The 17,489-nt window shown below is 44.4% G+C and overlaps 1 protein-coding gene across 1 annotated transcript in view; it reads left to right on the top strand.

The window, feature by feature from the left end:
• zdhhc17 (zinc finger DHHC-type palmitoyltransferase 17) overlaps positions 1 to 17,489 on the top strand; it is a 58,095-nt gene that overhangs the window by 4,983 nt on the left and 35,623 nt on the right. The window contains exons 2-3 of the mRNA XM_063217158.1: positions 9,618 to 9,721; positions 15,040 to 15,162. Of these exons, the coding sequence (XP_063073228.1) occupies positions 9,618 to 9,721; positions 15,040 to 15,162 (227 nt within the window). The remainder of the gene's footprint in view (positions 1 to 9,617; positions 9,722 to 15,039; positions 15,163 to 17,489) is intronic.

Here is a 17,489-nt window from a genome sequence, read left to right as displayed (position 1 = left end):
GTTTGTGAGGGAACATCGTTTGATATTCAAGTGTTTTTCAATGAGTTGCTCTTCCTCTCCCAAAATCCCATTGATTTGCCTGGAGCTGTCTCTTCATTTCTGCTCCTGTGTTTCGCCCCCCCTCACCACCACCGTGTTGTTTTGAAAAACACTGCCATTGACCTGCATTTGAAATGTTAATATCTGAGTATTTATTCATTTGCAGACTGCAAAGCACAGAATCAGATTTGTTTACTACACTGAAGCTGTTACTCATTATACAAGAGCTGTAACTTAGGGTGAAGGCTCACTTTCTATTGTATATTTTCTTTGCAGAATATACATTTTACAAGACTTTAAGTTGCATGTTTTTTTATAACTCTTTCTCAGCTCTGTCAGATATTCCTTGCATGACAAATGCATGACAATCTACAATCTCTGCTAGTTGGAGTTGGTTCCACAAGTCGTTCCAGTTTCTTAACTAGTCCATGCTCTGTTCTTTCTTCATCCCAAAGTGCCCCCTGATGAGCTGTCTCAGTAAATGATGAGCCACTCATTACAGCATCCATCATTGTCTATCTATGCATGGACCTTGATGTTAACAAGAGAACATTGCAATTAAATTAGCCTAGCTGCAGTACAGAAGCCAAGATGGTCCTCCTGTCAGATCTGTCCATTTGTCCAGGTTGTCACTAGTCCAGGCCCTGTTCCTGGTTCCTGATGACCTCGTTATCCCTTTAGCAACTAAAGAAAGATATGTGGGTAAATTAGGAACCCACCATTTACATTACACTTACACTGACACTTTTTAAATCCAAAGCAATTTACAGGTATTTAGGTACAGGGTATTGGTTACAGTCCTTGGAGCAATGTGGGGTTAGGTGCACTTCAATCATGAAAGAAGGTGCTGGTAAGGGTGGGATTTGAACCTATAACCCTCTGATCTAAAGGCCAGCGTTATTGAGGCATGGCTGCCCCCTATCTATCATTATAATCCATCAACCATCGTCAATGGGCCTTCATGAAAGTTGTCAAAAAAATTACCTGCAGCTAAGGTTTTTTTTTTCGGGCAGTTGGACCAGAGATATGAGAAGTACGAAAATCTTTGGTTAGACATCAGTTCTCAATTCCTGCACAGGTCCTGGATCTTCTGTCCTCGGTAGCTGAACCCCTTGGGAGGTCAAGGAAAGTGGCTGGTTAAGTGAATTATGAACCACTCTGTTTCAATCCATCAATCATTGTCCATATTTGTGGACCTTGATGTTAACAAGAGCACATTTCAGTCAAATTACTTAGTGACGGAAACCAGCAGTTTGTGCTTGTTGTACTCAGTGCTAATTCCAGTTTTGCACTAGTCTTTCTGGCTCCCCTTCCAGCTTCGGGGCCTTCACTAGCTCCATCCCCTTCGGGAGAGAGGGCAGATGGCTATTGTTGGAGTGAGATACAGACCACGTAGAATCCTGAGGCTAACCTGTAGGATTTTGTTTTATTCATTATTAATTTGCTGTTTCAGGTATTTGTTTGATCATGCCTACTTTGGCCATTAAGCAGCCACACTTGGTACTATGGCATTAAATTGAATAAAGAGAAACGAACAAACTGTGGAATCATTTGAGGCTTTAGCTATGGCGTGAATTCGTTTGTTGTTTGCATGACTAATGGCAGTCGTCCGTTTCTTAATATCCTCTCTCAAGGGTAGATTGCATCTCCACTCCAAGAAATTCAAGGGGATTGGCTGACTAATTGATTTAGGCTACGATAATAGTTGTTGGGACAAGTCACGGAAATGACATATCTGAGATAAGGCAGTTGCCTGGTTTTGCATTCTGTTTTTTTTAGTGAACAGCATTGTGTTCTGTTTTAGATCCAAGGGTTCCATTTTCTCTAGGAAGGATGGAATTCAATGGTCCAATGTGCAAGACACATTCAAACTTGCCAGGGCTGGGAAGTGACCAGATGTTCCGTATATCATAACAAGCACATGGCCCTTATTGGGAGTTGGTTGTTTACCCCTCATATAACTTACAAATGTGAAATTTACAGCCTTATTAAACGTGTGGAAGTAGACCAGGTACTGGAGACTGTCTTGCTTTAGTGTGGTTTGTGAAAGAATTGCGCTTAGAGTTGCTGGGTCTGTCCAGTATTTTATACCCCAACATTTTTCTGTCTTGGCAACCCATTTATGATGGGTTATTTTCTTGTGTGTCGGTAGACCTTGCCAGATTTAATCATCATTCATGAATCAGAAAACTATCTTAGTAGAAGAGTTTGATATAGTGTCGAGCAACTGTTCTTCTTATATTAGCAAGACCATTTATTTACCAACCATGTTTGCAAAAAAATTGAAAATCTGTGTTTGGGTCAAGAAGCTTCTAACTGGGACTTGTAGCAAGCCACAGTATGGAAGAAATTAAACTACAGTACCATTATATTTCCCAGTACCCTCATATACACTATTTTCAGTACTACCTAATGTTGCACAGTGAAAGTGCGTCCTATAAGGGTCCAATTTGGGTCTTAAGGCTGCCTTAAAAATACCCAGCCATACTGAGTTTGACACTGACACCCAATTAGCAAGCTGCCGTAGTGCCTACTACTCCAATGCCACTGGCTTCCAGTTACAGCTGCAGTTCCCCTATTCCCCAGCTATCTCTACACTCACAAAGCAGCGGGGCGGAACTCTGTTTGCTCTCCAACGACCTTAAAATGTCAAAGGTCAGGGGGGGGAAGTCATCGAGGGAGAATCAGCATCTCGACAACCTGCCTTAGGATCAGAATCCCCCACTTCCTTCCTTCCTTCCTTTCTGTGTGTTCGTTGGCGGTATTCTTATCTTTCTCTTGCTTTTTTTAAGGACCAACAATTGGCTGGGTCTGCTTTGCTTTCCCCTGAATGAGCTTGAATATTGATGAGGTGGTGGGGAATATCGCGTAAAGCCTCTTTTAGGCAGTAATAAGCTTGAAAACGAATTCGTCCAGAATAGCCCAAAGCAACCAAACCTAACAACTCCTCCAGGAGAAATGATTGATTCACAGAGTTTTATCCACCAACAAAAGCCAAGAGTCTAAATCGTGCTGCCGGTACAAATGTTTCGGCGGCTTCTTAGTTTATCTCCAAATGAAAGATTTTGTCTTTTGTTGCTCCTCATTCACATATCTATCTGTCTTTATACTTTTATGGGCTGTTTGTGGCTTCATTGGAGTTGTAGAGCTAAAAAAAAAAAAGAGACGGGAAGCGAGTGGAAGAGGGAGATGGGGTAGGGTTGGGAAATGACCCAGGCCACACAGGCAAGTTGCTGGTCCACCCCCACTCATTCATCTTAATAGAATGCAGCCTATTCATTTCACATCCTTCTTCAGCGATTTTCTGTTCACCGTCACATCCAAAGCTTGAGGATATTACTTTGGGCCCAAGGGGGTAAAACAGCAGGAGATCAACATAACTTATATGTTACTAAAACTATATGCATGATGTACATGGCTAAAAGCAGCCTATATGCATTTTAGGATTAACTGCTGAGAAGATAATCGCCATGTTCAACATAACATAAGCGTTAACAGCATTCATATTGCTCTTGGTGAAAAATTGATATGTCCTGTCCACCTGGCCTTGCCTTGCCTTGCTGGCCTGTATTCTGTCCTTTTGCTCAGGTGCTTAAATGTCCTCTTCCCCATCTGTTGGGTCGTCACTGTCTCTAAATTGGCCTAATTCTGCTGGCTTAGCAATGCTGTTCCCCCCCAAAAGAGAGAGAAGCAAAGGGTTGCTGATGTGGTTTAGTGCCTGGGGCAAGGGGGCAGGTAATTTCCATTCTGCCCTCTGGCTGTGTATCTGATGCAGCCTAAACTGGTCTGTGCAGTACTGGTCCCTCAAGACATTCTTTTAAAAAATGTTGAGCTTTTTGCCTTTTTTATGGATAGGAGTCAGAGCAGTGAAGACCATGTCAGAAACGGAGTGGGAGAGAAAGACAGGACAGGGATAGGATATGACCCAGGTTGGGCTCGAACCTGGGTCTCCATGGGCATGTAAGCCTGTTCATGGTATATCGGCATGTTGCTTTATCGCGACGTGCCATTTCACCCTCCTCAGTCCTTTTTGGAACAAGGCGTTCCCATATTGGCTGGTGTGCCAGACCTTCGCTTTGTCACTTATACCGTTTTCAGGCTGACCAGGTGATGGTGCCCGTTCCCACACCAGTTGCGTTCGGAGCTAAAATGGGCTCTGAGTTCTGAACTATTCCGTATGTGACTTGAGTGTTGCCCAGATTAATCTGCTGACGTCCACACTGTCATCACGGTTTGGAGAGAAAAGCCAAGTATTTTTCGTACCAAGTACAAGCCTCACAATTTTGCAGTGACAGAGACGGGCAGTAATTATTCTTCTTTAAGAGGCTGTACTAGTGAAATGTGTGCAGCAGGCCGGGCAGCACGAAGGACAATCTCTCAACCTAAATAACGTATGAGCTTGCCGTGACAGAGACTTTTAATTAGGCTGCTTAGTAACTTTATTCCTCAGTCTAAAATATATAATATAATAATATGACTAGAATACTGTTGTTGGCATGTTGGATCATGTCCAGACACATCCATTGAGAGAGGGGGTCCAACTGTCAACAGCAGGGTCGGTTTCAGTCTTTGGAGGAGATGGAAGAGGATGTGGCGAGAGCGGTCCCCTTAAGAGAGGGCAGGAGGAGGAGAATGTGGCATGGGTGATGGGGGTGGAGGCAAAGAAGATGTAGTGTGTAGTGTAGTGTTTCTCAATGGGGACCACTGGGGGGGGCATGAGTCCATTTTATTTTTTAATACTAAGGGGGGTGTTGGCAGGATATGAGGAGGGGGTGGGGGGGCATGTGTTAAAAAAAAAGATTCAGAACAACTGGGCTAGAAGATGGATGCAGAGGGTGTAGCGAGGAGGAGGTGAAGGAGTGGTAGGAGGAGTAGGATGTAAGAGAAAAGTGGGCAGGGAGGAGAGAGGGGGGGTTGGTACAGTATTGAGGCTGAAGACGAGATGAGGAGAGGATGGACAGTGGAGGATAGACATGGGAGGGGTTAGGGGTAGGGGGCAGGGGTAGAGGACGTAGAGAGGTAGGGGAGGGTGGCATGGACTACAGGGGGCTGCTTCTTCCTCCTTGCCCCCGGTCTTTTAGGGAGACAAATAGCAGACATCTGTCAGCCCTCTCCTTATTCCATCCCTGAGGACACACACACACACACACACACACACACACACACCGTCACAGACACACAGACACCATCAGACTCACGCACACACTCACTATACACGCACACACACACACACACACACACACACACACACACACACACAAACACACACAAACACACACAAACACACACACGCAAACAGTCACAGTCACACACGAACATGCACACAGATGCACTTTCACGCTGATGCATACACTTGCATAAATCCACAAGCATATTCCGTTGTTGTATCTGAAACGTGTTGCTCAGTTCTGCACAGACTCTTGATAGTTTGACAGGCCCCCATAGGTGCAAGTTCCTGTTCACTCTGTGGTGACCTGTGGTGTGGTCACATCAAAATAACAGCAGGAAATGCTGGTGTCACTTCCTACTCTCCACGTGGTCTTGCCAAGAATGAGTCTTTTTTTTCTCCCTGGGTACAAGCCAGACTCACTGAGCTGAATAGAATGGAGGCCGAGCTTCTATTCTTCTCAATTCAACGGTTTTGAAGCATTTGGTTTCCAGTTCTAACTTACAATCGATGGTCTAACTCCTTTCTCCTGTCCTTTCATGTGGCCTCCTGTCTTGTGACGCTAGGCTCAAGGTCATTGATGGTCCTCTTACTTGCAACTAGGATGTTGAACAGGGGTGTGCAAAAAAAAATCGTCATGACTCATGACAACGAATTGCTATATTCACGTAGGGTTGTGCCGATAGACGATGTCATCGTCCATCGGCGATGGACAGCTGGCATCACGATGGACAGCCAACATCGTGATGCCAAGGAATTTGTATTTTTGAAGCCGCTGCTATTGCCATCATTACGGTGCTTGGCATTGCAATAAACTGAAACATTACCGTAAAATCCCTAGTAGCAGCGGACTGCGCAGGTAGCAGGACTGAACGGACCGAGGTTGTCAACACAAGCCTCAAGCAGAGTGAATTTTATAGCTACGAAAAAAACCACAATGGAATAAAAAAAAACTTGTGAACTAAGCCCTACTATTGTTTGCTGCATATGAGTTTCAAGTAAGTGTCTGATTGCCTACATTTATTTATGTGACCCAAGTTTCTACAACGGAGAGTCATGAGGCATTGGTTCTCCCTCCGGAGTAGTCTAAAGTGAAAGCAACAAATCGTTCAGCAATTTCATGTTTAACGGAAATTCGACTCAAAATGCTCCATCTCCTCGATGGAGATGTCTTGTGAAGTAGCCACACCACACAAGATTGTAGTACACTTCTGATTAGCCCACTGCCAAGAGGGAGCGCAAGCGATTCCATGTCTGCCCGCGTCTTTGTGGCTTCACCGCAATTGTTTCCATTGATGAATTAAAAAGTCTCGCCGTGTGCTTAAGAAACATTCGCGTCGGGTAATTTGCTAACTCGGGCTAAAATCCATTGCAAAACCTCGAGAAGGCACGCGTGGGTTCTCATCTCTTCCATTTGACAAACGTTCTGGGCTTGCCTGCATGGCTAAAGTTATGTACCGGTATGTAAAAAACGCCGTGACACAGCTGGTCTTGAAATAGAACTACGCCGTTAAATAACACACTCTAGTAGCAGCCTGCATTAGGCTGCATCGCGAAATTTACTGAAAATAAGTTTCCACGCGGTGGAGTTTGGAAGAGCGGGCTTGAAGCAGCTGATGGTGACACGAGAGACAAGAAGGGCGATGGGGAGGGGTCGTTCGGGGAGAGTACGCTCTCACAGACAGCAGAGGAGCGACCACTCTGTTGCAGACAGTAGCCTAGCGCAGCTGGAGGAGGTTTCAACTTTTTTTGGTAAGAATTTAAAAACTGTTAATATATTTGACTTGGGCCTATCTTAAAGCAAACATATTAAAATAATAGCTTAGTGAAAGCCAAAAAAATGAAACATATGATAATTAAAAAAAATAATAATATTACCCCCCCCCAACGACGACGATGTCATCGTCCATCGCATCGTCTCACTGTAAACATCGTCAGCTGCCAATTAGGGGGACATCGCCCAAGCCTATATTCACGATCATGACAAGGTATCATGATACTTGTTCTCCTGATATACTGCATCGATCCATGGCAGTCAATTATAATAATGAAATTCTATTTTCCACTGTTTCATTTTGTTCAGTAGAGCGTACGTAATATTTCTGTTGTGATGGGAGCTCTCTCCCAGATGCTAAAATGCCTAATAAGATGAACTGACTTATGAGCGCTACACTGCAACTGACAAATAAGCTGTATTTTTACACATTTACTGAAGTATACCGCAATGCATCGCCATAGTACATGAAACGCAATGCATCATGATGGAATCGCATTGTGGCATGTGTATCATGATGTTCATTGAATCGTGAACCCTTTGCCAATACCCACCCCTGATGTTGAATGGGGAGGGGACAGGAGGCCTTCAAAGTAGGGATGCACGATGTGAAAAATTTCGGCCGATATCCGATATTGATATTGCGGTTTTGGCCGATAACCGATATTAACCGATAACAATGTTTTTGTTTTTTTAAAAAGAGATAACATTTAATACAGACTGACAATGATGCAAACAAACTGAATTTTATAATGTCCTCTTATTTCCAAAAACTCCCTGTGATAAAATTAGATAAAAAATAGAGACAAACTAGAAGACAAACAATGAAAGTCACCTTTTAGAACCGTAACATTTAAAAAAAAAACATCAGCGTTAACATCGGCCCAGTTTTACCAATGTCCGGACCAATGTCCGATGTGTTGAGAAATGTCAAATATCAGCCGATACCAATACATCTGGCCGATACATCGTGCATCCCTACTTCAAAGGTGTCTCTGCTCTGGTTGACGGCAGGGAAACTGTTTTCTTCAACAAAGCGGGGCACCACCAAGGCAAGTGGCCAGAGGCCAGAAGCCAGAGGAAAGAATTAGGAAGAACTAGTTTGACTTCCACCCCCCTGTGTTCACTGTTGTTCTCCTGCAGTTGAGGGTTGCAAAGAAGGAACATGCCTGATCACCTGGTGCAGCGTTGAGTTTCAAGGAAATTGCTGCAAAAGTTCCTCATACCTGACAAGAGCCACATCAGTTAAAGATATCATGTTACATCGACACCTATCAATGTTGTTATTGTATTCTCTAAACCAGCATAGATTCAGACAGGTGTATTTGTGTACTGCATTTCGTACACAGTACAGTGCGGCTGAACAAAAACATGAGCAAAGACACCATTTGCAAAATGGTTGAAGATAAACTAAAGTGTAAAGAACGTACGTAGAGTATAACCAGAATTGATGTAATGTATAAAAGCCAAGATGAATGCTATTGAATATTAATGAAGAGACTCCCACATTCAGCCTTCCACTGTTTAAAAAAAAAAAAAACCTTTCTCCACTTAATTGTTCTCTGAGATGGTTTCTTCTCATGGGGACAAAACTGGGAAGAAACTGCTGTCTGTTTGAGGCGGTGGCTCTTTTGCCACTTCCTCTAATCACCCCACCCTGTCCCTGTCCCTCTCCTTCCCCAAACCCACCCCACCTTCACTTTGCCCCCATTGGGCAGCATGAGATGGCTGTGCCACCCACGTCTTCCGGGTGGTGCTTTATGAGCCATCAGAAGGGTGTTGACAGCTGTTTGCAATACAACAGGAACATGGAGGGGTGGACTGGTCATCCGGCCATACAGGGTATTTTCACGGTGGGCCGACAGTCAGGGCCAGGGCAGATGCTGTTGTTGGGTTTTTTCGCACGTGGGAGTTTGCCCTTAGATTGGCCATTTAGATGGGACAGCCCATTGGTCTATTTTTAATATAGACCATGGATTGAACCAATCATAATGTTGGAGGAAAAACATTGTGTGAGGGGCTGGACTATGCAAAAAAATGCCTGGGTCTTTTTTTTGTCCCTGTCCAGCTCTGGGAACCATGGTAGGAATTTCCCACTGGTTGAGGCGGATACCTGAGGCTCTTTTGCCACTTCCTTCGCATATCGATAAGACATTTAATGTTTGCGTTCAGCTTTTTGGCATGTGATACCGGGCGCCATAAAGGGTTCTTCTTTCTCTCAGTATCAACAAAGCTGTTGCTTTACCACCATCTACTGGATGGTTTGCTCATTGCCTTGTCGCCATGTTGGTGTTCACTCAAGCAGAGTAACCCCTGTAAAAAAAGAAAAGAAAAAGATGACCGTGCTCCCTGGCGTAATGAATGCCGATAGACAGCGGTAGCCCGTGCGCCATCTACGGTCCCATGATGATGCTTTTACCGCACATTACATTCCATTACACTTAGCTGATGCTTCGATCCAAATCAACTTAAAGTTGAATTGAAGGGTATTGGCGCCTTGCTCAAGGACACTTCAGTCATAGATAGTATGGAATTCGGACCTACAACCATCTGAGATACCAAAACGGACTCCCTAACCATTAGGCCTCGACTGGGACTGCTCTAACCAACTGTTTGCCCTCTGTCCCCCTCCTTTAGGAGCTGAAGCCCCAGAGCCACTACAACCATGGCTACAGTGAGAATGTGGGACGCAAGAGTCACGTGGACGACTACAGCACCTGGGACATCGTCAAAGCCACACAGTGAGTAGCAAAGTCGCCCTGGTGTCCTGTAGTCCAGGGGCCATGGTCAAAGCCACATACCAAGTAATAACCATATTTGTGGACTTCTGCTGAAACGGTTTCACTGGCAAAGATCATTGGATAAGAAAACAATGTATTTCCTGTCCCCTGTGCCATTATGATATTCTACCTCCATGAAATATAGTCTATATAGGTGGAAGTAGACTGTTAAAATAAGGAAATGATAACCGTGAACAAGCTATAGTGCAAACAACCCTACAGCTGATGTCAGTGGCTTGCAGTAAGGTTGCAGTATTGACTTGACCTGTCTGGACATGTTCCAAAGGGAGCGCTTTAAATTCCCCTGATGACAAAGGTGTAGTTTTGGCTTGGAAAGTGGTGGGGACATTAATATGGCTAAATGTCCAGGTACACTATTTTTGCATTTTATTTGTGGAAAAGTGGCAGGGACAAGCTAGGTTTGCCTCAAAAGTGGGACATGTCCCCATGATCCACACCTAAAATGACACCCGTGGCTGATGACATTCAGTAGATTTTTACCCATTTTCCCCTTCATACCCAAAAGAAGATGCAGATGGGCAGACATCCTTCTACAGTCAGCAACTGTATCGACTCGCATACCAAATATTTCTTTTGGTTTGGGTCATTTGTGCCCCGCAGTCCTGATTGAATATGCAACCGACTTACAATCACACACACACACACACACACACACACACTCACACACACACACACACACACACACACACACACACACACACACACACACACACACACACACACAGTGCCGCAGTAAACAAAAACCAAAAACAGCCCAGATTTGATGAAGGATGTAGTCAGGAGGGCTAGGACCATCTCTACTGCTGTGCTCAGTAGTGGTGTGGATCGTCAATGATCTCACGATTCAATCCAATTACGATCCGGAGGGTAACGATTCGATTCGATCCGACCTGATCCGATTCAATGATGCATTGCGATGCGCAGGGACGGAGCACAAGTTTGTGACGGGGTTATGTCGAGGTCCTCTACCCATAGGCCTACGCTATGCTTGATGTTACAAACGTCTAGCCTAATTGTCTGTTATTGTTCACAACATTCGCACCCCACCAGGGCTGAGCTCAAACATTAATATTATTGTAATGTGCAATTAAAGAAAAAGAAAGAGGCGACTGTGTGGGCGCAACCGCAGCCAACAGTAATTCGTTTGTCAACCACCTTATCCAAATCGACCTCAATGCCCTCCTCCCATAGATTACTAACACATTCTATACCTCCTCCATATCCAAAATAACTGTCACGACCAAGACGCGCGGCCCCATCCTTGTCCGAAACAGATTCATTTTTAAACTGCCAGCCTTCTCGTCGATAGGCTAGATGGTTCCGCTTTGCCAAGGGTGAAACTTGGGGAGACATGTGGAAACGGCCAGGAATCACTGCGTGCATATTGGCTATTTAATTAATGTGATGAAGGATGGTCAAACTTTAGATGCTGCATGCCACGAAAGGGGCAATTTTTCGGGAGCAGCTATGTAAAATGTTTAGGGGTGAAGAACTGAACAGTTGTCAAATAACTGAAATCGGCAACCTGTAGGCGATATAGCCTACACACTGGCCCAGAATATGTAGCCTAGCCTAGCCATTGCGCAGCTAACCACCACATAAGTGCATTTCACGAGCTTGTTAGTTCAATGCGATTTGCCAAAGTTGGTTGCTGCACCAATGCGTTAAAAAGGAGGGGGGACAACGCATAATACAAAAAAACCCACAAAGCCTACCTTGGCGCTTAACTCATTATTGTCTTACCTTAAGTTGTCTTATTTTAACGAAGCTTGTTTGATATAATCAACGTAGATCCATGCAAACAAATATTTGACTGCCGACTGCCTTCACGTCGCGACCATTATAGACACCTAGACACCTGACCTGACTTCAGCCATTCGTTAGTCTCGCCCCCCTCCTACCGGCAAAGCTGCGCTAGAGGTTACATTTCGAGGGCTTAGAGCCAGAGGGGCGTAAGTGGCATTTTAGCTCTAGTTCTAATGCAAACACGAGCGCGGGGAGCTTTAACTGAACCGTGTGATGAACAGCATCACCTGTTTTAGGCTATCATTTATTAATCCCGAGGGAAATCAAGGACAATATAGACCTATAGATAGCCTATTTTGTAAACGCATGGGTCTACTTTGTGCTATTATTCAGTGTCTCTTCTGGAGGTCGGTATCTTAATTTGCAAATAGCCTATTTGGTGCCAGTTTCTCGACCTAAGATGGATGCTATAAGAAAAGTAACCAGATGGCAGTAAAACGCCTGCGAATTATTCTATGTGTGATCGACTCGAAAAATGAAACCAAGCTGTGTTATCCCATTCGACCACAACGGGGAAAATTAAACATGTCACCCATCATTGAAAAGCATGGGCACCAAGGGCGAAACTTTGATTTTGACATTGGTGGGAACACAAAAGTGCTCCAAACCAAAGATTCCAGAAGCTTTTTTGCATTATCAATCATAGGTTCATGTCATGCAGATGTAGGGCACAGTCTATGAATATGGTCATTGATCCACGTCGATTTATAAGCACGAGTGGTGCTGTCCCCTATTTCTTTCAAACGTGTATGACGCGCAATATATCACGCTTTCAAAGACGATGATTATTGAGGACGGAGAACGAGACATGGAATAGGTTAGAGGTAAGCCTAGGTGAAATTAATGTGGAGAGCGGTCTATGATTATGGTCATTGATCCACGTTGATTTATAAGCACGAGCGGTGCTGTCCCCATAGCCTATTTGTTTCAAAAATGTATGACGCGCAATGCCGATTTAACCCTATCCAGACTGGGGGGGGGCTAAAAGTGCCCGCACCAACTTTGATGTCGTATAATTCCTTAACGACTTAAGCTATGACTACGAAACTTGGTGACTTTTCCTAAAATTTTGTTGGCTACAGTTTAGTACCAAAAGATTATGTTCATCATTTTGTTTTCTGACAGGTATGTCTGACCAAAAATCACTAATCTAAGTCTCATTATTGTTCCTTTTTCATATTTTTTTGTTATTTCCATTAGCATCAGACAACTTTGTGAGCATTAAAGTGGTCTGAAGCATATAATCATTAAAATGTAAGTGCATTACCTAAATTTGATGGAAAATACATTATGCCGATATTTTAGGCATTATTATCAGATGATGTCATAATGACGTCATAAGTAAGGGTTAACGTTCGGCGAGAAGGTCGCTACCGTGGAATAGCAGCACGACAGAGAGAATCTTTAGACCCCGACGCGGAGCGGAGGGGTCTTGTTCTCTCTGAAGTGCTGCTATTCCACAAAGCGACCGACTCGCCGAAAGTTAACCCGCTTATTATATGGATATACTTAAATGATTCACACATGCGGGGCCATTTCTTTAGACCTATTTAATGTTAAGATTGTTGCTGCGCAAAACAAAACAGTGCCGTTGTGGAACACCGCTAGGCAACAGCTAGGTAGGCTAGCCAGGACAACAGGTGTTGTCTATCACAGCAGCTGATTAGAGTGACAAAAGACCGGACCCCCTGCGGAGTGATATGAAACATTCGCTTTAGCCACTGACTTGTATACAAGCCAGTGGCTTTAGCAGTGAACGTCTTGTTGCCATTGACAGCGGTAGCCAGGACAACGGGTGCTGTCTATCACAGCAGCTGATTAGAGTCTTGTTGAAAAGTCGCTTTAGCAGTGAAAAGTCTTGTTGCCATTGACAGCGGTCTGTTATAGACCAACCCGTCCGTTATCGAAAAATAACAGACGTCCGAACGTTGGGGAGCCACGTTGAAATGAATGGAGCATTCGACAGATGACGTCACAACCATATAATAATACCAGATAATGACACAAAAATTATTTCAGTCATAGATGTCCATATGTAGATCATCTCCCCAAAGTTTGGTGGTCATACCGTATTCCGTTCATGAGTTATGAGGGGGGGGGGTCAAAAGAGCCGGCTTGTGGCCGAATCGATGCTGAATCGTCAATGCCTTGGATCGCGATCCTTTGCCGCATCGATTACTTTTGACGGCCCTAGTGCTCAGGCCCATTGCTACTACAAATGAATGAACGAGGAGGTGCAGCAGTAGTACCACCAACAATAGTAGCATAGCAACAGTAGTTAAGCACTAATGGCAACACTATGACATCTGACATGGGGCTCCCTGTCTCAGTGGGCTAAGGCACCATCGGCATCATTATTTTTGGTTGATTCCCCCCCCAGCTCTATTTCCTCCTCTGTGTGTTATGCACATAACACAACCGCATATAGTGTGTACACACACACACACACACACACACACACACACACACACACACACACACACACACACACACACACACACACACACACACACACACACATCTGTCAAAATCATTTCCTTTGCAGCATCAGAGATGATTCTGCCATCAGTCGTCCGTCATCAGGTCCCTCCATTATATGCCACCTGACATGTTTGTGCTGCGAGGGCAAACGGCCTTGCCAGCAGCCATGCAGAAACACACACACACACACACACACACACACACACACACACACACACACACACACACACACACACACACACACACACACACACACACACACACACACACACACACACACACAGTCTCCTTTTCTGTCTCTCTCTCTCCCTCCTTATCTCTTTCTTGTGTGCTCTCCCTACATCTATTTTCCCCTCTCCCCCTCTCTTGGGCTCCCACTCTCGCCATCCTTCTTGACCACCATCTCTCTCTCTCTCTCTCTCTCTCTCTCTCTCTCTCTCTCTCTCTCTCTCTCTCTCTCTCTCTCTCTCTCCCCCTCTCCCTCCCCCCTCCCCCCATGTCATAGCTCCCAGGGGCTAGCTCCATAAATCCTGTGCATATGTCACTGTGTGTGTGTGTGCGTGCGTGTGTGTGTGCGTGCGTGTGGGTGGTCTGGGTAGCCAGTCTTCTGCACTGCAATAAAGCTGTTCATCTCATCTCATCTCCTCTCCTCAAACTGCCCTATTCACAACACAATACCCCAATACATTACAGCCTCCTCCTAGAGTTCAATAGCCTATGGAGAAGGCAAGAGGGACACTGTAGTGGATTTGGTATGGGATTGGTTCGCACACACGCACTGTAAAGGGTTTGGTACAGGATTGGAGGACATTCTGTACAGTAAGTGATTTTTATCTGCAGGCTTTATTGACACTTCATGACCCTTCGTGTGTGCGTGTGTGTGTGCGAGTGCGAGTGTGTGTGTGTGTGACAGAGAGAGATAATATTATTCGAGTGGAGTCATACATCTGCGCTCCTTCTTACCTGTGCAGGTATGGGATCTTTGAGCGGTGCAGAGAGCTGGTGGAGGCTGGCTATGACGTCCGCCAGCCCGACAAGGAAAACGTCACACTTCTGCACTGGGCAGCCATCAACAACAGGATAGACCTGGTCAAGTGAGTGACACACACACACACACACACACACACACACACACACACACACACACACACACACACACACACACACACACAGAGTCAGTCCGTTAGTCCCGCTTCGCTTGATCTGAGGCAGACAGGACAGGAAGGGTGTGACCTTGCTTTTGACCCTGATGAATGGGCCGACCCGGTGTCTCCACACTCACGCAGAGAGGGCCGACTCGCAGCCAACTACAGCAAGGACTCCAAACCTTTTCCAACTTCATAGTTGTCATTTCCCAAATGTCTGCGGCCCGCCTCTGAGCCAATAAGCAATGCAACGAAAATAAATCGGTCAGGCTATTGCTCTGCTTTGAAAGATACTCTATTAGCAATGCATATATTTAAGCAGCTTAGTTGTCTTTTCATATACACATACAAATATTGTGTATTTATTTTTTAATTTTATTTTTATTTTCCAAAAACAAAAACATCAAATACACACAAATATTCATATTTAAAAATATATATATGATTTTACAGCCCACTTCCAAGACCTTTGTGGGCCCCACAGGTTGGGAATTGCTGAACTCCAGCATCAGCTATAGTTGGACATGCCATTAGAAGAGACTTCTTGCTGATGTCTTCCATATCATAGTTCTCTTTTTTTTCCGACTTTATTGATGACAGGACAGTGTAAGAGATGGACAGGAAGCGAATGGGGAGAGATGGCAAATGACCCGGACTGGGAATCGAACCTAGGTCTGCCCCATCGCAGACGAGTGCACTACCGTTAGGCCAGGGCAGGGCACAATTCTCTTAAAAATCTCAGACTTACTTGGTTCCCATCACCAACCAACTTTTCCTTTCCTGAACTTTCTTCGTTCAGCATGGACACGTCAAGTCAGTTTGAAATTAACTGTGGGAACCGCACCACCAGCATGGTTCTCTGTTGGCCTGAGAATGCTAGAGAGAGGGAGCTCCCAGCCAACATAACCATACACAGGCTTTGGAAATCAAGAATTAGTCGTTTTTAGGTGACAGGACTGCTGCCAAGGAAAATAGGGGAAAAAAACATAATCACAGAAACAAAACCAGGCAATGATGTCATTGTGATTACTTCTGCATTTGAGGCCATTTCTAAACATTTTAGATAGTCATCTTTAGGTCTTGCTTAAATAACACATGTAGATATTAGTTATCACTACTTCAGCGCACTCACATTGGAACTCCAAAACAAACAGTAGCTGATTCATTATGTCCTTAGTAAGTAACTGCTGCCAAGGGGAAACATGGGAGAACACCATCACAGAAACAAAAGCAGGCAATGATGTCATTGTGATGACATCCACATTAAGACCATTTTTTAGTCAGGGTAGTCATCTTAAATAATACGTGTAGATATGTGTAATTACTACAAATGCACTGGCATTGCAACTCCAACATAAATAGTAGTTGTTAGATGTGTCAGTTGATAACTGCTGCCAAGGAACAGAAGAGAAGTCATTGAGTCTTGCTTAACATGTAGAGATTATTGTTCACTAATTCATTGCAAAGGCATTGGGGCTTGACATTAGAAGGACTTAGGTGTGCCATTAGTACAGAACTATTGCCAAGGAAAGCAAGGGGGAAAATCAAAACACAATCTCAAACAATAGCTGGTAGTGATGCAATGCTGAAGTATAACTTCTGACTTCTGCATTTCGACATTTTTTAACAGTCCAGCCTGGCTAGTCATCTTTAGGGCTTGCTGAAATAGCACATGTATTATTACTACATCACTTACTACATAATTGGTTAGTGACAATGAATTTCTAACATTGCATTTGTTACCGCCATAGAGCAACATCATGGCTTTGATTCCTCTTTGGCCAGAGAAGAAGAGCATGGGTACACAAAACGGAGGAAACTCCAGCCAATAGAGCAGTGGTTCTCAAACCTCTCCAGGCCAATTTTGTCCCAAATTCTGTTTTCCAGGGACCACTTGTCAACTTAAGGAGCTCGCCACACTTCACATTTTGCAAATTCAGTTTCAGAAGTCTTGCCTTCATTTAGCGACGAAAAAATAATAATTTAGCATTTTCAATCTTAAGAATATAGCCTGTGCTAGCTTTTCTTGAAAACTAAGTGCAAATTTGTAGCAATCCCCTCACGGACCACTTCAGCACTGTCGCTGACCATCATTGGTCCCCAGACCATACTCCACTGCAATAGAGATCTCCACTGAAACTCATGGCTCAGGAACTTGGAACAGTTCTCTGCAGGTCCTCTGCATCTCTAGTGCCAGCGTAGGCACTAAGTGGCCTTGAGACATTAAGTGGCACAGTTGCCATTAGACACATTCTGTGAATGAACACTAATTGTGC

The sequence above is a fragment of the Engraulis encrasicolus genome, chromosome 15, assembly GCF_034702125.1.
Source record: "Engraulis encrasicolus isolate BLACKSEA-1 chromosome 15, IST_EnEncr_1.0, whole genome shotgun sequence".
Classification (NCBI taxonomy): Eukaryota; Metazoa; Chordata; class Actinopteri; order Clupeiformes; family Engraulidae; genus Engraulis; species Engraulis encrasicolus.
This window is presented reverse-complemented; position numbering and strand designations above follow the sequence as displayed.